The sequence below is a fragment of the Vanellus vanellus genome, assembly GCF_965231255.1.
Source record: "Vanellus vanellus genome assembly, chromosome: 3".
Taxonomy (NCBI): domain Eukaryota; kingdom Metazoa; phylum Chordata; class Aves; order Charadriiformes; family Charadriidae; genus Vanellus; species Vanellus vanellus.
The window spans coordinates 73,989,002-74,014,135 of NC_138907.1; the positions used below are offsets into that span (position 1 = coordinate 73,989,002).

At 43.0% G+C, this 25,134-nt stretch overlaps 2 protein-coding genes across 2 annotated transcripts in view; one reads left to right on the forward strand and one right to left on the reverse strand.

Moving 5' to 3' along the window:
- The window catches only part of LOC309670546 (discoidin, CUB and LCCL domain-containing protein 1-like), a gene marked incomplete at its 3' end in the record, with an annotated part of 162,460 nt that overhangs the window by 49,728 nt on the left and 87,598 nt on the right, over positions 1–25,134 (reverse strand). The gene's annotated exons all lie outside the window — the stretch shown is intronic.
- ROS1 (ROS proto-oncogene 1, receptor tyrosine kinase) overlaps positions 17,157–25,134 on the forward strand; it is a gene marked incomplete at both ends in the record, with an annotated part of 76,220 nt that continues 68,242 nt past the window's right edge. Inside the window, 4 exons of the mRNA XM_082480826.1 lie at positions 17,157–17,279; positions 18,998–19,051; positions 21,453–21,512; positions 22,199–22,225. Of these exons, the coding sequence (XP_082336952.1) occupies positions 17,157–17,279; positions 18,998–19,051; positions 21,453–21,512; positions 22,199–22,225 (264 nt within the window). The remainder of the gene's footprint in view (positions 17,280–18,997; positions 19,052–21,452; positions 21,513–22,198; positions 22,226–25,134) is intronic.

Genomic DNA, 25,134 nt, shown 5'->3' on the forward strand with positions numbered 1-25,134 from the left:
GGGCATTTCTCGTCCTCAGCGAGGCAGCAGGCGAGCAGAACTGCCTGTAGCCAGCTACGGGACAGGGGCTGCCAGCCCCGGTCCCGGCCGGAGCAGAGGAGGTGCTGCCGGTGGCCGAGCGGCGGCCGCCGCGCCCGGGGCTCCCGCCGGGGCTGATGAGGCGCCCAGGTGGCAGCGGGAGCCGCTCCCTGCCTCCTGCCTGCAACTTGCCGGGGACTTTTTCTCCACTTATTTGACTTAAAAAAAAAAAAAAAAAAAAAGTCCTAATTAACGAAAGATTAAGAAAGCCGTAGTATACATTTACCGTAAGGCCGGTTACCACTTTAATCTCGCAGCTACTCAGACACAGGGATAAACCCGGCGAGGATTAACCAGGTCAACTATATACAGCCCCGGGAGCAGCTCAGGCTGCGCTCCCGCGGAGCAATGAGACGAGGACGCCCCCCCCCTCAGCACCCCACCGCTCTCCCCCCCAGCGCGGGACGGACACATCCCCCCCACCCCCCGGGGGGTGCTGTGCATGCCGGACCCCCTCCCCGCCCGTCCCCCGCACTCACCCAGCTTCTCCGCCCGCAGCCAGAGCGGGGCCGAGGCTCCGAGCAGCAGCGAGAGCAGCAACGAGGGGGCGGCCCGCGCCCCCCCGGCGGGGCCCATGGCTGCGACTCTCGGCGGGGCGGGCAAGGCACAACTTCCCCACTTCCCTCCTGCTCCTTTCTCCTCCTCTCTTCTTCCTCCTCCTCCTCCTCGCCGGGGCGGCTCCGAGGCCAGCCCGCGCTGCCGCGGAGAGGGGCGGCCGCCCGCCGGCATCCTCTTCCCGCCCGCAGGTGTTTCTGCGGAGGCGGAGAAGGGGCCGTGCGGGGCTGCCTCCGGCCCCGCGCCCCACCGGCGGCCGGGCTGCAGCGCTGCCGCCTCCCGCCTCCCCAGCCCGGGGCTGGGGGTGGAGAAAGGAAACGGGAGAAAGGGAAGCGCCGCCGTTCCCATTGGGCTGCAGCGCGGGGTATCTCCTCCTCCTCCTCCTCCTCCTCCTGCCGCGGCTTGAGGGGCCGGGTCGGCCCCGCCATCCCCCCCGCTCCCCTCCCCTCCCCTTCCCTCTCCTCCGCTCCCCGGGTGCTGCTGCTCCCACCCTCCGCTGCTTCGGGGGTGCTGCACAGGGGCCGGGGGTCTCCCCACGGTTGGGGGGCTCCTCACTGGGCTGCGGTATGGGAGGGGACCCCAAACCCGCGCGGCCCTGAGCATCGCCTGCGAGCACCCGAAGTTGGCAGGCCGTGTATATGCATATATACACACACATACACGTACATACATACGTATTTTTAAGCAAACAGGATTATTCCCAGGCAGCGCTCCCGCTGCCACAGCGAGAAGGGGCACGGTGGGGTGGGGGTGAGGCCGCGGGGTGCCTGCGTGGGGACGGACACGGGTGGGATCGGATAGCACAAACGGGAGTGTCCGGTCTCCACAGCTCAGCTGGGGTCGTGCTGGGGCTTCCCCCTCCCGTAACCTGTAAGCTGCTCCTGGGGTAGCATCTCTACACAGGGGTGCAAGTGCATGTTTAACGTGTGGAGGCTTTTGGTCATTAAAGTTCTACACAGGTTAATTAAGGATTTTTATAAAGGATGCTGTGGGCAGCTTGTTCTCTGGGTGGGATGGCATCAGCTGCTCAGCTGTGGAGAAGACCTGTGGCACAGGTGTTGGGCAAGGAAACGGCTGCAGTGCCAGCAGCCGCAGGAGACTGACACATTAAACAGGCCCCAGTGGTTGGCCCTGTAAAAGTATGCCAGAGAATTCAAAGTAGCCTGGCTGACTCCATACCGCCTTTTCGGGGACGGGTTGCTATGAGGGGCGGTAGATTCACACTGTTGGCAGGTCAGAAATACTGCGCTGCTGCGCTAAACCAAAGTACGTAATTAACTTGCATGTCCTAGAGGCAACTGATAATTGTTAGAATGTATAGTATTTTAGAAAAAGTCAAGTTTAGTAAACGTTTATTCTAATTGAGCTCTTGTTTTGTAAGTGTTACTGTCTGGTTTTTTTTAACTTTTCAGACACCATATGTGATCAGGCATATTTTTTACCACGTACCCGGTACATTACATTCTTAGTTTATGTATTTAACATGGGTTTTTAATAGTTGAGACTTACCCCTTCATTGGGAAAGGCAAGTTTGAAATCCAGACTAAAATGTTAGACAAGGTGTACGGCAGAGTGAGCATTCGTTGCTGCAGCAGTTTAGCAGTCATACTAACCCTCGCTGGACCTTGTCAACGAATGCCACCATCCTGCTGGCTGAAGGGGGTTGTGGTGGGTCACTCGCTTCAATAATCTGAAGGCTGAGAGGCTTTTAAAGAGAAGTATGTCCATGTGAATAGAAGTAGCCTGTTACTGTATTTGTCTCACAGATTATCAGGAATTAATCCATACAAATGAGGGTGATTATGGAGGGGAAGGGGCGAGAAAGTCAAATTGTTCAACAGCCTCAGGACTGGATTTGAGAACACATAATTGGTAAAAATATTGTAGACATAGAAAATAGCTTCTCTGATACCAAATACTGGTTCAAACCTACAAATGAGATCCAGCATAAATGAAAACACAAGGGAGAGAAATGTATAGGACAATATATATTTTGCAAAACACATATCGCTTGTGAAAGAGTTGCAGGTATTGAAAAACAATGTAACAACGTAATAGCATACATAGTTTCGTATTGGTTTCGGTGGGCAATGGAAACCAATCAGTCATAGATGGGTTGGTACTGGGAATTATGTTGATTTGCATTCCATTGGCTGAGGTCTAGAATGTATTCTTTAATAATAGGGCCAGGTTTCAGTTATATTTGTTAAGGCTCATGATAAATAATGGCAGAAAAGTCCTGCAAGTCAATCCCAAGGAGCTTTGCAGGGGCAGTGCTGCAATATACTGAGTCTGGTGGTCTTGTGCAATTTAATATGCAAAAGTCTCTGCCATGGTGCTTGCAGATAATGTTGCTAGTGCTGAGCTCCCAGCAGAGCTTTGGTGGCTGGTAGCTGGTACAGGCAAGCCAGCAGCCACAGAAGGCCAAACTGGTTTTTGCTTGCCACACACCCTTAGGAGGCTCATAAGGAGGAGGAAGGTGGGTTGGCAGAGGAAGTTTCCTCCTTCTCCTGGGTGTTGAAGATTGGCAATGCCCTCTGGGACAGATTGCTAGTAATTCTTTTAACAGTTCCTTTTATTCCAACGATTTGTAGTAAAACAGTAAATCATGACCTTGCGACCGGGGCTGTAAAATATCTGGGAGTGGTATTTGTTTTCCTTTCGCCATTGGTGAAGGAGTTTACTGTACAGGAAGATTGCCTTTTCAACCTTCTCACCACCCTTGGCTCAGCAGGAGCTGGTTGCTCGTCCAAGGCCACGTGTTTCCCATTGCAAATGTCTATAATGTTCAGGTGGAAGCTTCACCTCTTCTAGAAGGTGTTGGAAGCATGGGTTTCCTATTGACTTCAGTAGGATAATGAATAACGCAATCGGTGCAGTAGTTTCTCTATTATTTATTTTGCTATTAAATTCACATTACTGTATCATGCCCTCTCCCTGTCAGTTTTCAATACGCTGTAGGCAAGGAACGTACTGTCAGCTTCCAAGATTAAATAATCATTAAGATGACTGAAGTAGTCTGTAGCTCTCAAAGCTGTTATTCAAGGACTTGTGTAACCCCTGTCACATTGCTACATTGGTTCATGTGTACTTTTCCAAATTTCCCTTTCTAAGGAGAAGAATTAAAACCAGCTTTTAAATAAATACAGTTTTGAAGGCAAGGGCTTTGAGTCAAGGCAAAGGATTAGTTCAGAAAGAAGGCATACATGGAGTCTGACTAATAACTTGTGGGGATGTCACACCATGAGAGCTTCACAACAAGAAAACTCCCCGGCAGACCACTTCTGACAGCCTAATGCAGCTGATTTTGGTCACTGGCACTGACTTGATTTGGAAGAGACAGGATTCACCCGAGGAAGTAGACAAGCTACTTGTTAACATGAGCACGTGCCCTTCCTGTACAGCGAAGTGTTCCAAGCATACCGGTTAGAAGTATTTCATGTGTTTAATGCAAATGGTATTAACTGAGTTACTACTAGATAATGCATCTCATCTAGTATTCATTATATGGATACCTTTACTGTGCAGCCACCTGCAAAAGAGAAATTATGTTTTTACTCCACAAACATCTGGCCTCAGGATGAACAGCAAGACAGGACTTCAGGACAAAATTGGCTCAAAACAGTTTAGAAGGTGGTTGGTCAGTATGGCAGGGACATACCCAGCTTTCATTTGTAGACCTATACATTCTATAGCTTCATGAATTTACCTTCATACCTATACTTGTTATATACTGTTAGATATTTGTATATAACACATGCTGAAAGAGCTGCTTCTAAGCAGACCTAAAGCATCTAATGAACCCTTGCCTGCCTGGCGTGATGTTAAGCTGGTAGGTTGTCTGGGGGAAAGGGCAGAGGAGGGAGGAAAAACACGCTGAAGAATTTGCCTAAGCTTATCTTGCAAACTTGACACTGTATGCATACTTTCTTTCAAAAGCATCTCGTTTAGTGCATTTGTTCTAGGGAAAAAAGAAAAAAAGAAGCCAAACCCCCAATTTATACAAAGAGGTTTACATTTCATCTTATTGGAGCAGCCTTGCTTTTGTGCAGCTAACGGGAAAGTTCCTGTTCTTCAGAAGTTGTAAGCACTTTCTTTGCTGACTGTGTAGAAGAAGGGGGAGGAATCTAAGGCACAATGAAGTGGAGAAGACCCGAGGTCACAAATCACAAAGTGCGAGAACAATTCTAGACATCCAGGGGTATGTTAATCTCACCATTTAGCAGAAGGATGGCTTGCAGATTGAGAGGTCTTTTAATGGTCTTCATACATGGGCCAGCTTTTGCATTTTCATCGATACAACGCAAATACTATAATGGATTTACAGGATAAAGCTGAGAACAAAATGCTCTGGTTGCTGACCTTTGTGTATTCAGTGTTCTGCCCAAAGTGTATGTGGTGGTTGTACAAAAAATCAGAAAATGAAACATACAAAGTAAAAGCCTGAGATGTGTCTAGCTTCAACATTTGTATATGATATATGAGGAGCCCTCCTTCTTAAAAATGGTTTGGCTGCTGCAGAGTCAGCGCTGCTGCAAGGCTGTGGCATGGCTTAGAAAGTCTAGCAAGTTCCCTGAGACACTTGAATTACTCCTGTATATGTAGAGTGTTTAATGGACACAGTATACCGTGCTGTGTTTGTATCGTTGGAAGGCTAAGGCCGTGCCCACAGAGCAGCAAAGACGTTTCAGCCTGTATAACACCACCCTCTATTAAGGTCTGCGTACCATTAAACCAGTTGGAGACGGACTGACCTCCAGGACTCCTCTGGGCTTCTGGATATTCACATAACTACTGCTGCAAAAAAGGTCTTCTCTATTTGGAGCAGACTGCGGGAATGGGATCTCCTTGTCAGAGCCAGCCCTGGTTCTGGTGAGGCTCACATTAGCAACCTCCATCTTTGCTTCTGTAAGCATCCCTCTGCAGGTGTGAAAACGCACAGGAATGAAGAAGTTAGTAAAATAACATTTCCATTTTTCAAGTAGTTCTGAGCAAGTAACTAAGAGGATTTAATGAATGAGTGCTTCCTTACATTAAGGGTAACATGAGGCAAAAAATCAGTCAGAAAAAAACCTTCAGATAAAAAAAAAAATTAACTCGCACTGGTACAGGTCACTGCCCATGCCCGCACGGACGAATTGGAACCGTAACAGTGGCATTACACAATTACACCGGTAACAAAAATCCCCAGGGGGTGAGAGACCGTAAATATTCTTAGACCTTAAGAACATGCAAGAAGAAATTGCGGGCAATAAATTCGGGTAATAATCTCTGGGAGGAAAACTCAAACGGCAGTAAGCTTCAAGACTTTTGTCTTTTCTTTTCAGCAGCAGGGAAGGATGGGTCTTGTCTGGGCGGGAGTGGTAGCAGGGCCCTTCCCAGCGCTGGCAGGGGATGCCTGTGGGATAATTGGATGCTAAGGAGGATATGCAGCCTCATTCACTACAACAGCAGCGGTTGGGTGTAACCCTAATGAGAGCCATAGAGAGGATGAATGTGCACTTTTCATCACTTTAATTACTGTAACCTATCCAATCATGTCACCTATTATGATGTAATTATGAGATCAAGCTGAAGACTAATCATTTGTCCCACTGCCACGTATTTCGTAGTTTCTTACAGCTGCTTGGTATTCTTAGGTCATAATTTGTCTTACTTTCAAGCAAAATGAAATAAAGTTGCTAATCATCCAGATTTTGAAGATAATCAACCAGACATGCCATGCTGCCGTCTTAAATTGTGTCAAGAAACATGGGGCAGAATGTTCCTTTTCATTTAAACATATTGTTTTAGGGTTGTCTTGAAAAATATTGTGATCTAAAGATTCATGACGCTCTTTGTCAAAACAGAGCCTACTATTTTATAACTGACTAGTTGGCAGCATCCTTGATCAATTTGTCAGTGACAAAGCTCTCGTTGCTTTTTATAGGTGTTTTAAAGGTTTTTCCTGTTTCTTTAAGTTATTAGTCCTCATACATTTAAAAGATAACAACTTTTTCCCCTTAATATATAGGTAATATATAATTTTTAACTATAGCATGTTTTTTCTTTTTTGAGGGGGAGTTCACAGCTGAATTTGCACAGTCTGCATTTTTTTTTCCATGAGAAACAAGTAGTCTTAATCATTTACTCATGTTTATGAGACTGCATCCAAGTAGGAGCTAAGAAATTACTTGTGCAAAACGTGAAGCAATCCCATGGTCACTTCCAGGAATAACCCATTATGTTTGAACCACATGCTTTTTCAATAAAAACAGTAATCAGTCTAGTTATATTCTTCCAAAAAAAGCATGGAGTAACGGAAGGTGAATGCAAGTAAGCCAAGTTTACCCATTTCCAATACAGTGAGTATGGCATTTACTCTTGTGTATACTAGAGAGGGTGGTTTACTACTGTTTTATTGATCCCTATACCCCTGGCTATACAAGTAAAAGCTTAGAGAGAAACAAACACAAGTGTGAGCTGAGTGACTGCCTGATTTCACAGAAATCATCCAGTTTACACCAGATCCAGCTTTTCTTCCTAATTTCAAGTGTTCATGCCAAGTTGCAGATTTCTTGCAGGGTGAGCTCAGGCAGAAAGCCTCAGGGGTTGAAAAGTAAGTCCAGAGATGGCCTTCTTTCCCTTCAGTTGGTTTCTTTGAGGAGACGGGGGATGGGAATCATGCTTATTAATTTAGTAATTAGTGATACGTGGGACTGTGCTTCCTTCCCCCCTGCTGCTCACTTCGGGCCCTGTGGAAGTCTGCACTCCTTGGGAGCTTCACAGAAATAAGCCAGTTATACACAGTGGAAGCATGGGTCATAAATCTGCAATAATCATTATGTGTGGAGAAAAAGCTTCTTGTGCAACTTTTCCACATAGCACTGGGGCACTACACCAATGAATTACAAGGTCAAATTCTTGTGATTCATAACTGTCACAGCTGTGGATTACAACTGTATATATAGTTTGAAGGTTCACTCTCAATTGCTTTTAAGGCCAGGCTATTTACTAAATGTAAAAAACTGATCAAATGTCATCTGTCTTTGCAAAGAACTTTGTGCCTTTTTTAAATAATCAAAATACCATGGGCTCACATTTTAATTACAGTATTCAATGCATTATTCTATGAACTAAAAAAAAAATTAGATCCTACGTTAGGTTCCTTGTCAAAGATAACTGGATAACAAAGTATATGTAGCAGGTGAGTGAACACTCAAATCAGTTTTAAACATTCATTCCTCATAACATAATAAATGATCAATAATTGAGAATTTTTACCACTTAAAGTTAGGTTTATGTGGACAATATAATTTCTCAAATATTCCTTCCCAAAGTAAGAACTCTTGGCATTCTTCTGTCTACTTCTTTTCATTAAAGATACTGTATTCTTAGTTATGCCGTATGGCATAGTCTGGTTCCCCTCCCACAGTCCCACCAGTATGCCCTCATTATTAGGGATCTAGAGAGGCAAAGCCATTGTAAAATGATGGTCAAATATCCTGTGTCGCACTATCCACTCCTATCACTTGTGAGGTGGTGATTAATGACTTCTCAGTTTGCCAGTTCAACCACTTCTAAGGACGCAGGAGCAGGGAGCCTGGCTGTTCTTCAGTCTCCTCTCAGCTACGAACCACTGTTGGAGCACACGTAGGTCATCCCGTATAGGTTTCCTCTGGCTGCAGAGGCTGGCTATGGAGGACCATGAACCTTCACTTATTTCCTCACATCTTAAACCCAATATTTTTTTCTTGATGTTCCTTGTTCTATGTTAGTGTCCTGCAGATTTTTTTGTTGTTGTTTTGATCTGTGGAATTACATTAATGTAACAAAATAGCAGACGTTGAAGCAAAAGACACAAACCCAGCATGACAGAGATACCACAGTCAGAAAATAGTGATAACATTTGCAGACAGCCATTCTACCAAGTGAAGGCTAACTTGTTGCTACACAAGAGAAATATTTACAGCTATTTTGTTTTACTGGTCTTATAGAAATATGCATATAGACAATTTCTCATATGTATTGTCTTTATCTGAAAGCCACGTGCAAAAAAGCAGGAAACTATTTTGATCAGCATACAAACATTAAAGTGTATGTACCTGGGCACTCCTCCTGAACCTAGAAACTCTGCCAAAGGAAGCTCTAATACTAGAGCAGTCCTGCTTGGGCAGAGTCTCTGCCTTCAGCTTAGTTCTTGGGCCTAATCTAGAGCACCTTGAAGTTACTGGGGGAGCCTGTGCTGACAGCGACAAGGGCTCCTTGGGGCCTGTACTTTGCAGGTTCTGATGGATCTTGCTGTAGTGTTTCAAGATATTGCTGTACCCATATGTCTCTGCTCAACCTCTGCAGCTTGCAGAGCAGCAGAAGAGAGCATGTGCCTGCCCCTCAGCTGTTCAACCTTCACTTAAATTGCTGTTAGGATGGCTATCCACCAGTACATTGGACTGTGAACACAAATGTCTGCAGAGGTTGAAGGATACCCTCTCTTCTGCAGTCTCTGCTGTGGATTACTGCAAAAGGGCACATTAGCCTGTTTCACAGAATAGACTTTCTCTGGTGTGCAATTTAGTCCATATCCCAAACATTGCTGGAAAAGAAAAAAATACAGAAACATCTTCTTAGAAATAGTTATTACAGTATCAGTTGTTTTTAAATAAGTAATTGTTACAACTGTTTTGATCTAGAGATTTTCCCTTTCTAGTGCATTGCTTTCTTCTTTGAGCTCCATTGACTCCTTTCAGCATTAGAAGAGGGTGTGTGTGTGTGCATGTGCTTGTGTTTGTGCATATAACACTGAAAAAATAGTATACTTTTCATAAGGCGATTTATATCTTTAATCTTGGGAGCATAAACATATGAACCAGTATGACACCCCTTGTTTAATGCTTCTCCTCTCTTATCGTGCTTTACCTTGAGGTAGTATTTGTCATTACAGCTCAAGCATGTCATTGTTTTACAAATCTGTTGGGAGTCCAGATGTGCTCACAATTAAAGGCCAACTCTTATTATTTGTGTTATCATAATGCAGAGAGAGGTCACTGCTCTATTGTGCAAGATCACATTCAAACACACCATGAGCAGCAGGCCCCTCTCCCCAGGCTTCTCTCTATTAAGGGACAATGATGTATCCTCAGACCTAAATTTAGTTAACAATAGCAGCTGTTAGAATGAAGGTTCAAACCAGCCGGGTCAAAGGGTCCCTTTCTTGGCCTTACTTCCCCTCTTCCTGGTGCTCACCTGATGTTGTGTTGAGCCAATTCAACTTGCTGAGCCAGCAGAACATTATCTTGACAACAAGGTGACTGGCTTTCTGCTGTGTTGGGGACCTGAATTAGCTCAATAGAGGATCAAAAAAGCACCAGAGCTGGTGCAAGGGGAATGACCACACTGCTGGGGCAGGGCAGGGGAAAGCTGAGGTCTGGGAACACGGTGGGAGGGAAAGGGGGGTTAAAATGTCAGGGCTGCTCTCTTTCATGGAGCAATAAATCCTCTCAGCCTGGGTGTACACCTTCACCATTAGTGTTCAGGTGTAGCTCTGTGTGCCCACCCCTCTCCCTGCTCAGGCTTCCGCCTGACTTCTCGGTGAAGAAAACTTCCCTCAGCTGTCAGGAAACTTCCTCAGCCAAGGAAAAGGAAAAGCTCAGACAGACGTCAGTGCCAGCATGAGGGGCAGCATGCCCACAGCTGGGGACAGATAACACTTAGGCTGTTTTAAAGCATTGTAATTAATTTAAAATCAATACATCTAAATGTAGGTGACTGCTATTGTGGTCAATGGAGATGTCAGGCATGGTTCAGTGCCCAAAACAGAGGCAGCTCCTGCCTTTTGAGATGCTGGGGTGGCCCCCCTGCCTCCCAGCTGCTGGTCCAGAAGGGCAGGGGTCTCCAATTGCTCTGGGGTGACACCTGCCTTCCCCAGGCTCTGAGGGGGCCCTGGCTGACCCTGTCTGGCCCCAAGGGGCTCACCTCCTGGCCACAGCCCAGGACCCCATGTCAAACCCCTGAGACCATCAGTCCCTGCCCCAGTGATGCTGCAGCAGGACCCGCCTCCAGCTCCCCTGCCTGCAGCCCGCACCGAGCCATGGACCTGTGACGCAGCCTGGCCTCGGTCTGTCCCCATCCCCAGGGAGGTGCTCAATGCTGGGGACCAGGGCTGTCCTGGTGTCCCTGGTTGCCCAGCTCCTGGCTGAGGGTGGGATGGGACCTGCCTGCTGGGCCCTGCCCTGGGGGGGGGGGCACGACTGTGGTGCCCAGATGCTGCCAGCCCTGGGTGAACCTCTGGGATACCCTAAAACAGTGTGAGTGTCACCAGTGACCTGTGTTTAGGCAATGTGACCAAACCTCAGGCGTCCTCAGAGCCAGGGAGTGGGGGCAGCGTCATGGGTTCCAGCACTGGCTGCCCCATGCGGGCTGTGGAGGCATGGTCAGGCCTTCCACTCTGCCCAGTGGGGCAACAAGTGCCTCTTGAGGAAAGGCTATGTCTTAAGTCATGGTGGCTGTTAATACTCCAAAGGCGTTTGAAACCCTTGAAGGAAAAAATCTTGAGTCAACTGGGCTGCCTGTGGTGTTGGTACATGCTAGCGAGTTGAGACAAAATGTTGGCTTTCCTACAGCATTTACCTTTTCACCTGTTAATGCAGGTGGAAATGACATGCTGGGCTACTATCCCCAGGATTTCTTATGTCGGTAGTCCCAGCTAACCATGATCTTCCCAGGGGATATTTTTCTCCAGCTGTTTGCAACAAGACTTTGCCTGCTGGAGGCTCAAAAACATTTTAGAGAACTTGTTTAAAATTATATATTTTTTTTTTCTACTGTGTGTGGCTTTGCTCTTGCTTGTGTAGCGAAAGGGAACTACTTGTTCCGATGGACCAGTGGCAGTGTCTGTACCCAGGCACACTGCTCAGCCGAGGAGAGGAGGACAGGAACTCTTGGGGGAGAGAGACTGAAACTCTAGATATTTACCAAAAGTTTAGTGAGCAGTGCATCCAAAAAGCACTCCGGGAACACACTTTCACAAGCAGGTGATTGAAATGGTCAAATCCAGCCCCTGCTAACTCCTGCCCCACATGGTGGGAGCTGTTTCTTCACTGCCTGTCACAAACTCCATGCAGATGGGCTCTTTTCTGGATTGCTGGATGAGCAATTTCTTTTTATGCAACTACTGGGAGATTAAGTGTTCAGGTATTTTGGAATGCCATGGAAACCAGGAGGTATTAGAGGTAAAGCCTTTTATGGGAGATGTTTATGCAGGCTGAGCTGTTCTGAAGATCTCTACAAAGATCATGTAATCTACACTACTGCTTTTGCTCCTTTTGCCTTTTTCTCCTAATCTTGGCTTTATAGTTTCTTATACACTGATCTACATGCTCAGAGCTATAAGTCACTCCCTCTGCAGTATGCAATCTTCTTTCCTTCTGTTCCTCTCTAAAAACCATTGCACATCTTTTCCATGCAGTCTTTTTCAGACATGCTGCATCAGGCCATTTTACGCTTACACTGTTGCCCTGTCTGCTACTTGTGTATGTTGAAATCTAGTTTTCTTCAAATTTCAGACTGTGCATTTGATTAGTAACAATCAGAAGATACCTAATAGATAATGCAGTTGAACAAATCACTGAAGAGCTTTGCAAATACCTTGCCAACCTATCCTCTTTAAAGCAATACAAAAAGCAGTGCAAGCTTTATCTGCTTAACAGCAAGGTTTTTATTGACACTTTGTGCTGGCTCTCTTTCTCCCCTGGTGTCAAATAGGATGATTACACAATCGTAGTTTAGTAAGACCTGATATAGTAATCTTTTTTTTTTTTTTTTTTTTTTTTTTAGATTAGAATTTCTTAGCAGCATATTTATAGATCCTTGTTACCCTTTAGCATTCCTTATATTTTCTATCCTGGCCTAGCTTTCACATCTCTTTCTATTGTTAATCTCCAAAGCTCAAATTTACCTAGTCTGAAATCCATCATTGTACATCGTTTAATGAGACATTTCTCCAGTCATCACTACTGCAGATCAATAGGAACAAATCCCTGTCTCCTGACTGGTTTAGCTAAGTATCTCATGCATGACTGTCTTTCCAATTTGATCCAGTTTAACAGTCGGCTTCTCCCCCCTCCCCAACCCCACTTCTCTAATCTGCAGAGATAGATATAAATCTTGAGCCAGTCTCCAGGGGGTTTCTCTTGTACGTTCTTCCCTCTGTGCAAAGCACTCCCTGACTGACTGGCTGCTGTTGCCAGACGAACATCTGCCTTAACAGTTGCACTAACAAATAAAAAGGGAGGGAGACAGGGGCAGGCGAGTGAAGCTTTTTCCCCTTAGGGTCCTTGTTCACTTACTTTACTAAGAAATTCAAAAGCTAATGAGGGACCATTGCTGGAGGGAAAATGAGAATAATCTGTGCTGTTTGGAAAAGAGTGAAAAGCCGTCACCACTAGTGAGTGCTTCACATCAGCATATCTTTTCAAGGCTACCCCCACAAGACAAAGGGGTTAGAAACTGATAAGTAAAAGCTGAGATTTTCCTTTTCATTACTCTGCCCTGTAGGCTGGCTGCGAGATTGACAGACTCTCCTTTCTCACCTCTCCCAACTTTCACCCCCACCAAGACAGGACTCAAGAATGTCGTCTAAGTTCAAGGAATTTTTAGTGCTACGTAACTGGACACAAGCAGTCCAGATTAGACCTAGACATTTGGAGCCTCTGGGTGTCCCCCCCCCTTGCCTCCTCAGCCTTTTCTGTTTTTTTTTGTGGTCCTTCCAAATGCTGTTGTGTGCTGTGGTTTTATGAAAATACTTACAGACATGTTTCAATGGTGGCACAGGGTCAGGTATTTCATTTGATGAAATTTTAGGTGCCTGACTCGCACGTGGGAGCAGATTAAAATTAAATTGCTGGAGTGGATATTACCTTGAGCTGCTTGGCCTACGTTTTTGATGGAGGTTGCTGCCATTGGGGCAGGGATGATGGCATGGCTCCTGGGCTGGGTCAGCCAGGAGCTGCCCTGAAATTTGACAGCTTTCTCTCTGGAGTATGAAAATAACCTGAAATTGGCATCAGTTTATATTAATGTGTCGGGCTGTAACCTTTGGCAGCCCAGGAGATGCTTTCCAACTGCTCCCTCTGGCTCTAATGGTAACAGCTCTGTGCTCTGGGATGTGTGGTAGGGGAGGCTGCTAACCCACCTTGAGCCAATGATTTCAGTCTTCTGCTGTAAGTGCACAGAAGCCCTAAAACTCTACTACTCTGCTTATATGATACCATTCATGTGTACATATGCACAGTCATGTGCATGCTCGCATACAGGAAAGATTTGTCTTTAATGATCATGAACATTCCAGGTATAAAGAAGATGTTAGTTACCTGTTTTGTAGGCAGAAATAATGTGCATTTTTCTCCTCAAGATATAATAGCCCATATTCATTACTACAAGGGCTGATTGTTCATCTGTATATATTTCTATTGCTCCCACAGGAGTTTGAAAGATGAATCCACAGTTTGCAAGGTGCTCTTATATATACTGCTGTTCCGGTAGGGAATTGTAATACAGTCCGCTTTTGTCTGTTACTCACTACACTGTTATTTTTCGCCTCATTCACAGTCTTCTCCCTTGCAGATCCTCTCCTTGTGCTGGACTTCGGGATGAAGGAAATTAGATTTATAATATAAAGGACAAGGTTTATAAATGATGTCTCACAGAGTTTGGATCTCTAGTTCTGTGCCAGCATAGAGTTTTATGGAAGAGATGCCCTTAAAAATAACACATACCCCCTCATATACAGATTTTACAAACCCTGCTTTTAAAGTTCAGTTTCTAAAGCCCATAAATACTTTCTTCCTGCAGAATTCCTGAAATTTAGGTGAAAAATCCAAAGGCTCAGGTGACTGCTAGTATTTGTTTGGACAGTGTGTTAGAAGAAACATAAAGAAAGGAGACAGTTCAGTGCTTTTTTTCTTTGAAGGTCCTGGTTTATGGGATGTTACAGTGACACCTTGTGGAAAACAGTGTTGGAAGTCTAAGAAAAATTTCTGTGTCAAACGGGGTGTTCTTTTGAATAATGTCTTTACTGTTATTATTTTATTAACTATCTATATTGCAGTAATGGTTAGAGCCCGTTTGTGCAAGGTATGCATGTACTACACATATATGAATGTGCAAATTCTCACTTACAAGAACTGTCAGTATCAGTAAATTGCAAATCTTTCCAGTTATAAAGCAAGGGTTAGTTGTGTATATTTTGATAGTAGCCAAATTTTCTTGCCCCGAGAGCCAAATATCAGCGTTTTTATGTGGTTGCTGACTTCTTCAGGCTTTCAGATGCATCTTGATTACATTCCTCACCAGGATCTTAACTTGATCCCTCTTTCTCCCCTTCCACTGATCCTCCCTATACACCCCCAAACAAGATCCAAGCCACATCCTAACAGTACATTGCTTCCTAAAAAAAAAAAAAAAAAACAAAACAAAACCCCAAAGTGTTGAATAGTTAAATGCATATTTTTTTTTAAGATTGGACTTAGACACATTTGTTTGCCTGGGCCACATCTAAGCTAGTGATTTAAAACCATGCCAGGCAGCATTCGTAATCCTGAGTGACCACACAGATCAACTGTTAAACTGTTCGAATTGTCCCTGGCTGCTTTTGTTCCACATCAACACTAACCCAAATAATATCCAGGAACAGTTTGGGAGTTAGTAAAAGCCAGAAGCCATTCCCCATAGGTGTTTCAGTGGTGGCCATCTTCTCCTGGAGTATGAGTGATTTTTAAAGTGTGGATGTGAGTTTTCCTCTGCCACCTGCTAGGCTATGGGCATGGGTACATTTAATTTACTGGTATAGACCTAGAGACAAAACACTGATGGTCATAAATCTCCTAAAGTTCTACCCAAAGCACAAAGTGCTCTGCCTCAGGAAGAAATTGTAACCTACAGCTGCCTGTCATCAGATTCCTCTTCAGTTTTGCTGCTCATGTGAGCTCTGATGAGGCTTCTTCAGCCAAGATGATCTGGATTAGCAAAGAGTTACTATTTAAGCAGTCAGACTAAACTGGCTTATTTTGGCTGGAGCTAAGGAGTTCCCTCTTGAGCAGCTTTGCTGCAGGGGGTGCAGCATCCTTCTGGAGTGGAGAAGTGACAAGAAAATGGGGCAGTAACTCTCCTTCACCTGTGTAGCTGAAAGCCCTTAACTGAAAGCTGAGCTCACCTTAGACGAGTCTTCCTCTCATCTAGTTCTCTTGAGTAGTGGTGAGGAGGCTGAGATAATGAACAAACAAATCCCCAAATGCTTCCCAGGACAAGTGGAAGAAAAAAAGGGAAGGGGCCTGATCCACAAAGCCTTTCCTTCCTCTGACCACCTTCGAGCCACGTGCTTGGCGATACCCACCGGCTTTCTCCAGCTCAGCTTATCCTGTGCTTCTGTCTCGGTACTTTTAGCTCCTTTCACCTACCATGCACAGGCAGGGCAGCACATGGGGCTGTGCTGCAGCCTGAATCCGAGAAAACAGCATCAGGTTAATGTTAACCAATTCACTTCTCTTGTTGCTGGGTTAGTGTTAACCAGACTCTCAGCCTGGTTTATCACATGACTGCAGGAATGTTTGCTTGGCAACTGAGTGGGACTTGGGAATGTGAAGGAGCATTTAGGTGTGGTAGGAAAATGGATCCCCTCTTTAAGCAGCAATGATAGGATGTGTCAGCTTAAAACAATCATTAAAATGTTATGATGTGAGATGTGCCACAGACTGGGAGCTGGATGTATCTTAAGCTTGAATTCCCACTGACCTCTTTAATGAGAGTCTCCAACTTTATGTAGGACTCTTCACGTCTTTTTAAATCGGATACACAATTTATCCATCAGCTTCAATTTTCTTCCATGTTATGGGCACAAACTTACTAGTACAGTTGTGCCCACTCATGTAGGTAACCCCTAGCAGATTGGCTCTGGTTAGTTTGTGTAGAAGTTGTATCAGAAGGAGGCAGATAGGGGTCTGCTTTGAGTGGTATTTTGGTGTGGAAATGGTCATTAAAATAGAGAATTAATTAACATTTCTGTACTGACTGATATGAACTGTAGTGTTCTAACAAGGTTATTCATCATCACAAACACACTTTCTTAGTTGTATCCACTTGAAAATATTTAGAAATAGCTTAATCATAATAGAAATGAAGATTAGAATAGCTTTCTCTCACTCTTTTCCTGTTTCTGTGTTGCTTTGAGCATCTGATTAAAAGCATTGCACTTCGTTTCCTCTTTGCGTTAATGATATTTATGTAAGGAGATACGCTGACTTTCATTGGTCAACTCTTTTGTTTAGTGGTTTAATAAGAAACTATGAAATAGATGTTGTGCAATTTCAAGACAAGTGCTCCAGGAAGCTGAAAAGCTGTTGAAGGAACGGAGTGTAAACAAGGATTTAAAAAATATTTAATAAATTGAAATGCACAAATCTCACAGTCGCGTCTCCCTCATCTAGACTAAAACGAGTTTGTATGGCCAAGTCAAGGAAAGAATCGGGCTGCCGGATGAAATTGTTTAAGTTATGAGGAACACTTGCCTGTGGGATCTCCCGCTAAACAGACTTGCTGCTTTTTACTGTGTATGGATTTCTGCAGTGTACTGTACTTTCTCAAAAAATTGTCAAAACTTATGTACAAATAACCTGGTAAGTTTTGAAAAACTGTACTTAATCTTTTGAAACATAGATGGTTGTTAGCACTGTAAGAATTTTCTATTAAATATCAGCTTCTTCAAAATTATTTTAAAGAATGTATCTGAGTAAAAGCTGAGTTTGAGAACTAATGTTTAACATTTGAATTTGTGGAAACTGGTAAGGAAGAAACCCCATTAACCAGTTTGCATGTTTTTTTTTTCTTACACTTTCTTTACATACTTATGTTGCAACAGCTCCTGAAATTACTATAAATGTTGAAGACCCTGGAGGGTGGAGGAGACAAACCTTTATTCTTTCAGTTTATTCATTTTACTTTCCAGTTTCTGTCTAATGACTTTTCTTATATAAACCTAGGAAAACTGTAAATTCACCAGAAATTGGCTGGGAATCCGTGGCTTGCATAATTATCCTGAACTAGTTTCAGCTTCTTTTTAAAGTCACCTATGCTTTAAATTGTGGATATCTCTTTAAGTGTTAAAGTAAGTGGTTGGATCCTTAATCTTATGCTTTCTTAGTGTTCCTTTGAGTAGTTGAGTGGCATTTATTATTTTTCTTTCTACTGATGCACAACAAAGATAAGCAAAATGTCTCAAGTCCAAACACCAATTTTGCATGAGGCTTTCAGGAGTCACTTGCTTGTTTCTATTTGCCTAAAATATTGATGTTGTTTAGAAGACCATGTACCTTTGCTCTGTAAAAAGGACATTCTGTGATTTGGGGCTAACTGTGGAAACCTACTGCAGAGGACTATCACCTGCTCCATTTTATTTCATACATTTGTCTGACAGTTCCTTTAAAACTGCACCAGTGAAAGAGTTAATTGCCTTCCCCGATAGAAGCCTATCATGGAATGATAACTTTAATGGGGATCCTTTGATTTAAGCTTAAATTAATTCAGAATAAGAAATAAGTTGCTCTTCCTCTTAGCTTTGAAAGACAGGAAAATCGCATTCGTGTTCAGTGAACATATTGTGTAAGGGATTCAGCTGAGAAAAATATAATCTTGGAGTCTGAGAGCTGTAAATCTTATTTTTTGCCTCTAGTCTACCTATTGTGTTCACATTTGCTTTGTGACACCTTTGATTCTTACTATTGTCACAGTGTGCCCCAAGTGCTGCAAATTTCTTCCTGAGAGTTGTTTTACTAAGGGTGCTCTTACCTGTTTGCAGGACAAAACTTAAGACTTCACTTGCATTCCACAGGTGGTGACTGGTTTTGCACGCTTGGAATGATGTGAAAAAATAGGCACCATAGCTCAAGACCACTTTTGGCAGGAGACGAAGGGCCGTCACCATATGGCTGCGTAAAACCCCTTCAAAGAGGGCCAGACAAAAGGCATTTAGCTTAAAGGAAAGTCTGTCTGCTCCCAGGAGGTCAAAGCCACTTGGCTTTGTCATTTATGCCCAACATATTTATGAAACATTTGTGATTGACTTAGTGAACCAGAATCGGCAGATAAGAGCCAGATTCGTACCTGAGATAATTTAATTAACACCTGCTGATTCTGCCAATGTCTGCGCTTGATGGTACTCTGAAATTGGTCTCAAGTGAGAAGCTACTGGTGTGTCAACAACAAATTTATTCAAATGAGGAAACTTCGGTCCAAGAAAATTTGTTTTACAAGAAACCAATGCTTTAATATATTTTAACCAAAGAATTTTGGGGAAACATTTTCACTCTTTGTAAAAATGTATGTATTTCTTTTATAGGAAGGAGAATTTGGAATTACTAATGTTTGCAATGTTAGTGACATCACTGGAGCGGTGAGTAATGGTTTACTTTGTTAATTACTGATTATGTTACTGCTATTTGAATAAAATGGGTACAATGATCATATTGTCAAAGACTTCACGTAAATGTGCACAGTTGCCTGTCTGGCATAAGTCGTTAGGTTGTGTGTTTCGGTTTGGCTCAAATTATTAAAGACACAGCTACCTTTTTTTGTTTAAAGAAAATGCGTAAAGGGTGTGGATCTCTGCTGTGAGTCATGTTCACATTTGTAAGCTACAAAGTTCATAATCGTTCATTTTTGAGGAGAAAATGAGTCAAAAGTAGCGTTCTCTCCGAAGTGTGAATCATTAAGACCGTTTTATTCAGCTACCTTTGTACAGTTTAGTAGTGCATTTTGTTTTCTCAGTGATTTGACAGGAGAAAACTTAAAATGACAATTGTCAATTTGGAGTTCTATAGGACTTCAAATGTTTGTGTCTCCCGTGGGGGGCTTTTTAGCTTAACATAAGCTTTCCATAGCAGCATTCTTGTGAGGAATTTAGCTGACGTTCTCCTAGTTCAGATTTCAAAAGCAGTTCGAGCTGGTGGTTATACATATTCTTTGAAGAGCAGTGGAGAATTCGGACATCAATATTTTCTGCAGAGACTAGTGGGAAGCAGCCTCTCAGCGCCTGGTATCTGGCGATAGGCTGGGTCATTTATGATACTGGGACCATAAAAGGCTGTGTTGTCATGACAATACGTAGCAAGGTTGACTCGCCTATTTAGGTTCCTGTGTATCTTTGCTCAGTGTTATCAAGTCTCACCATTTTTTTCATGAGGCTTTGCAATGCTCGATATCAGTCTCCTGCTTCCAAAGTTGTTCCCTCTCAGCTTCCCTTAAAAAAGAAGAATGTGACAGAATAAACAAGAGAGGTCCAACATCAAGTCCAAACACATAATTTTTATTACACCTTTGAAAACTTATGGTTTTAAAGCTGGTGCCTTTCCTGTTGGAGAGCAGGGCGATTGTGTTGAATGGCTTTCCACTGTGCTTGGCTGTGCTGCATAGTGCGTATCTGTTGCTTCTCCACAGAGAACAAGTGGCAAAATAAATCCGGGAGAGAAAAGCACTGGCCCCACACATCAAGGCTGGCTGGTTGACTTGTTCCCAGAGCAAGACTGAGCGTGGACTGTCTTAGCGAGAGCTCCTTCTGCTCCTGGAGCTGTGCATCCCTTTCCCAAAGCCTATGTAAAGCTGAGCACTCCCCCCAGGTGACAGTCACAGCCCGCTCAGGTGTCCTGCAGTCCTTTTAGTGTTCTCAGTACATGGGGGGGTGTCAAAGTCTTTACCAGACCTGAACAAGCAATTGAACATTGTCCTGGTTTGAGGTAAAACAGAACCAATTTTGTTCAGTAACTTCGCTTCTTAGCTGGGCCTCTCTAACTACTGAAACTGCATATTGTGCAGACAGTGTTCCCTCTCCCAGAGTGATAAGACCAATTGTTTATAGCCGATGCCCAGGCATGGGATGCAGAGAGGCTCCTGCTTATACTTACTGCTATAACAGCCAAGGCCAACCAACTCTGTTATTTTGGAGGGTCGGAAGCGGAAAAGCATAGTGGGGTCCCACCTGCAGGGAGGAGCGGACAGGCCAGGCGACCCAAAACTGACCAACGGGGTATTCCATCCCATCTGCCTCATGCTCAGTATAAAAGCTGAGGGATCAAAGGGTCAGCGCTCTTCCTTCAATGGCTGACATCTGAGGAGGACTCTGTTCGTCTACCTGTGATCCCGATCCTGAATCCAGATCCGGAATCCAGTTACTGTCAGTCACCGAGTCCAGCCTGGGACTGCCCCAGTGCCAGCTGGTGATGTGATTGTCATCTTGGGAGCTTGATATGGTTTTGTATATATTTTTCATTATTTCTTTTTATGTTATTATTACTATTTCATTAAAGGAGTTTAGTTCCTTCTAAACTCATAAGTCTCTTTTTCCTCCTCTGCCTCTCTCTTTGAAGAGGAGTAGAGGGGAGCATCTGTCGGTCCCATCTGGGGTCCCCCAGGTTCCCAGTAGCCGATTTGACCTAAACCATGACAAGCATCTACTGTTTTGCACAAACTAGTCTCTAAGAATGATTTATTTTTTCTTCTGCTCTGTATTTGATTTTACACTGAGAAGGGCACTATACAACATAACTCTCTTATTGTTGTATCTGAGTACCTATAATCTTTGGTATATTTAATATTTTTGTTACAGAGATTAAGTGCTGTACATACCTATTTTATCACTAAGGAACCAGGGCACAAAGGAGCTAAATGACTTGCTCATACGAAGTGTTTTACTGCATCTAGAAACTGCATTATTGTTCTCACCCTTAGCTCTGGAGTATCCCTTCTCTTTAAAAATGTGTTTTCAAAGTCCTTCTTAAAGTAATTTTATGTCTTTGCAGTGCACACAAGGATGTCAGTTTTGGAATGCAACGGTGCAAATCACTTGCCCACTGAAATGTGTGAGTATTGCCTTAGTCTTGGCTCTATAGCACTTATCTCCAGTCCATCAAGTACCTTATCTAATGGCAGACGTTGAAAACCTAACCAGAGCAGTATTTCTATGAAAAGATGTAATGCCCATATTTTCTCTCAGTACATTTATAAATTCTCTTTTAGGAAGATAATAATTCTTGCTATGGGAGTTACCAGTAATATCAAACGTTTTCATTGTGTTTGTCAAAATGTGGGGACATTTTATAGTTCATTAAGTTCAACCACTCACCCAGCTTTTCAGGCAGTGAGAAAGAACTAGTGCTTTTCAAGATTTTACTCTACTGGGGCCTGTCTCAGAGTTGTATGCAGATTTAAGTGAAAGACATGGTCTTTACGAGATTGATTTTTTACTTTTACTAAACCAGTTGGATAAGAATTAGCATTGGTCTGGAACAACTTCCATGACAGTTTTTAAACTGCTCTTTTTTTCTGGATCTCTTGAACACCTGAAGCTCATTCATCCTTGGCATCATTTTAATGTTGACTTTCTGGTTTTTCAAGTGTGGTCTTTCCTTCTTTCATTATTTGCCAGTGATAAGGTTTTGTAGTGTACTTTCACTGTAAGAAACTTCTAATTAATTGATATCTGTTTGAAATACTCTGTGATTATATTTATGCTAATCTCACATTTTATTAATTTGCTTCTTGGCAGAACAAGACATACACCAGAACATGTGAGGTAAGTTAAATGCTATCAGATCAATAAAAAAAAATCATGATTTTGGTGATTACTATGTCCATATAGTGCTAAGAAATACAATGTAGATACACAAACTTATAAATCCAGGTCTAACTGTTTTGTGCTCCCTAAGGCTGAAGAATGAGTTACGTACCCAAATCCTTTCTTTCCAGCATAGTGGCTAAGGACATGTTTGCATTAAAAACTGCCGTGTAGCAAAGAATATTGCTTTAGAGAAAGCAGACTAACTTCACCGGTATGGAACGTAGTACAGACCTATTTAAAGGATGTTCTAAGCTTTCACAGGCATCTTGTTCTATCCAGTTTTCCATTAATCCCATCAAAGATGAACCAGACAGAATGCTTATTAAGGCTTGTATGACACCGGCTTGGCAAGAAGAGGAAACAAGGTGTGGGAGCTAGAAGGCAAGACACACTCTTGACTGGGTAGAGAGTCTGAATGACGTAAAATGCAATTCAGTAAAGGGCAACATGTTGTTCTTTAGAGAGATCTCAAATGGGGAGTGCCTGGTCTGTGCTGCAGATGGACTGGCATTTACAGCGATAAGTATGAGGCAACAAAGTGCTGCTAAAGAGATGGTGCCTTTCTGGGGCCCTTTTAGCACAAACATAGAGTGTAGGACAGGATGGGGGTGAAACGACTGCAGGACTGTATTTGGGACTGTTGAGATCTCAGTATGAAGGTTGTACCCATATGGGGGCAACACACTTCAAGCAGTCAATGGAGGAGTTGGAGAGAATCCCGAGTAGGACACAAACTCATTGGCAAGCTGGAACTTGTATTGAAAGGATTGATTTTTTTTAATGCTTTTTAGTCTGAAATTACGACCATGACAAAGATTTACAAATATGCTAAGTGATGGTTTTGGAGTGTAGAAACAGTCCGAGAAATAACCAACTTGCTTTTGTAGAAACACAGAACTAGTGTGGATTTTTTTTTTGTTATTGTTAGGTTTTTGTGTTTTTTCTTTTTCTTTTTTTTCCTTTTTCTTTTTTCTTTTTTCTTTTTTCTTTTTTCTTTTTTCTTTTTTCTTTTTTCTTTTTTCTTTTTTCTTTTTTCTTTTTTCTTTTTTCTTATTTTTTTTTTTCTGCTTGTCTGGCCACACAATATGCCAGCTAAATTCACTAACTCTGCAATGGCTTCTGTAGGATTATTTTTCCGCTGGATCAGCTGGCTGACTTGACTTCCCACATGGTCAGACAAGCACCAGGTCACTGCCTGCAAAGGATCAGATCATTGCAGTCTGCAGGGGAAAGGAGGGGGAATAAGAGTGCAACTTTTCCTTTGGCATTGGCTCAGCTCCGTCCTGTGACTACACGTCGGGACTGAAATCTGACAATATTACTCCTTTTGGATATTACCTCTCACCTGGGAACAGGGGAGTGCCACTGAATTTGATGGGAATATTCATAAGAAATGGCAGCAGAATCTGGCTCGCACAGGGGCAGTTCTGATAGATGGAGAATACATGAGGATTTCTTGTTTTCAGGCAGAGCAGATGGCAAATTTCCCTCAAAATTTCTAAGGCTAGGAGCTTTAATAATCCTCTTACAAGAAGCAAAAATTGGATTTATGGTTCGGACAAAGATCAGAAGAAGGAAGACAGACATGACAAAAAACAAATGGTCAGAAATGTCTGTGTTAAATGAAGCAGAAGGCACTATGAATCAGCATGTAATCTGGGGACGCTATACCCTACAAACCAAACAAATCTTGGTTGTAAATGAAAGCTCCAGTGTACAGTTGATAACTGATGTCTGCTAATACCCAGATCATTGCCTGCTAACAGTCATGATAATTCATTTGGAAGTATTTTATTTCTCTGAATATGAAAACATTGGAAAAAAACTTTTTAAGTTCTTGCACTTGACACTGAATGCCTAGATGTGAGATAGTGCATATAGGAATATACTGCTAAGCAAGTTTTTAAATCCATCTCAGCTGCAACTGTGTTGTCTGAAATGACATGCCTTCTTCAGTTTCCGTAGAGTTCCGAAAGTGTATAACCTAGAATCAGCAAGAGCAATTAAAAAAATTTGCTCATTTAACATAATGAATTGCTTCTGAATGATTTAAAGGTTAATTATCACTTGAAAGGTGGCTGCTGTATGAAGCAAACTTCAAGATTTTATAGGTTGAATGAACTTGCTGAATAAAATGAGCCTAAATAAAATACCTGTCTAGAAAATCTCAAACCATCACTTCTCAAAAGTTTTAGCTTTCCAGGAGACTGTCTTACATGTAATTTTTAAGCTACTGAGATCCACCTGGAAAATGTTACTACCTCTTCTTAAGTTCTCTAACGATGAAGCAGGGTAGCACCATATCTGTATTCCCTACCTCAACTGAAAACTCTAGGGAGTTTTCTGCTCTTAGGATGTGGGTGTGGAGAACTCTCTGCCCTGGGGTATTTGTCATGTTTGCAGCTGGTAGACATGACTGTACCAGAAGGAGTAACTCCTAACTGAATTAGGCATGGTTGCTCTTACAAATTACTAATTTCAACTATTTTGAAAATTCACTGGAAGTATGAATGTGCCTGGAATTCATTGGAAGTAAGAAAGTAAGAATGTGCCTCATTCATAAGAAACTCATGAAGTGGGAAAGGATAAAACCCGACATTTTTAACGAGTTAAAAACCATTACTTCCTAACTCCATGGTTGTTACTGAAGTCTATTTCTGACTTTAACATTGCGACATATTTGTAATTTCCACAAAGGGACAGTGTATAAGGAGGAAAACCCTGTTTCAGTGCCAAGTGAAATGATGGAAAGGCTCTTGGGAAGCTCTTTGGAGTGAGTTTGTGGAACTGCTTTTTTTTAGAATGAATGCAATGATTTCCACAGGGTTTGTATGTATTCAAAATGTCCACAGGATTTGTAGGTA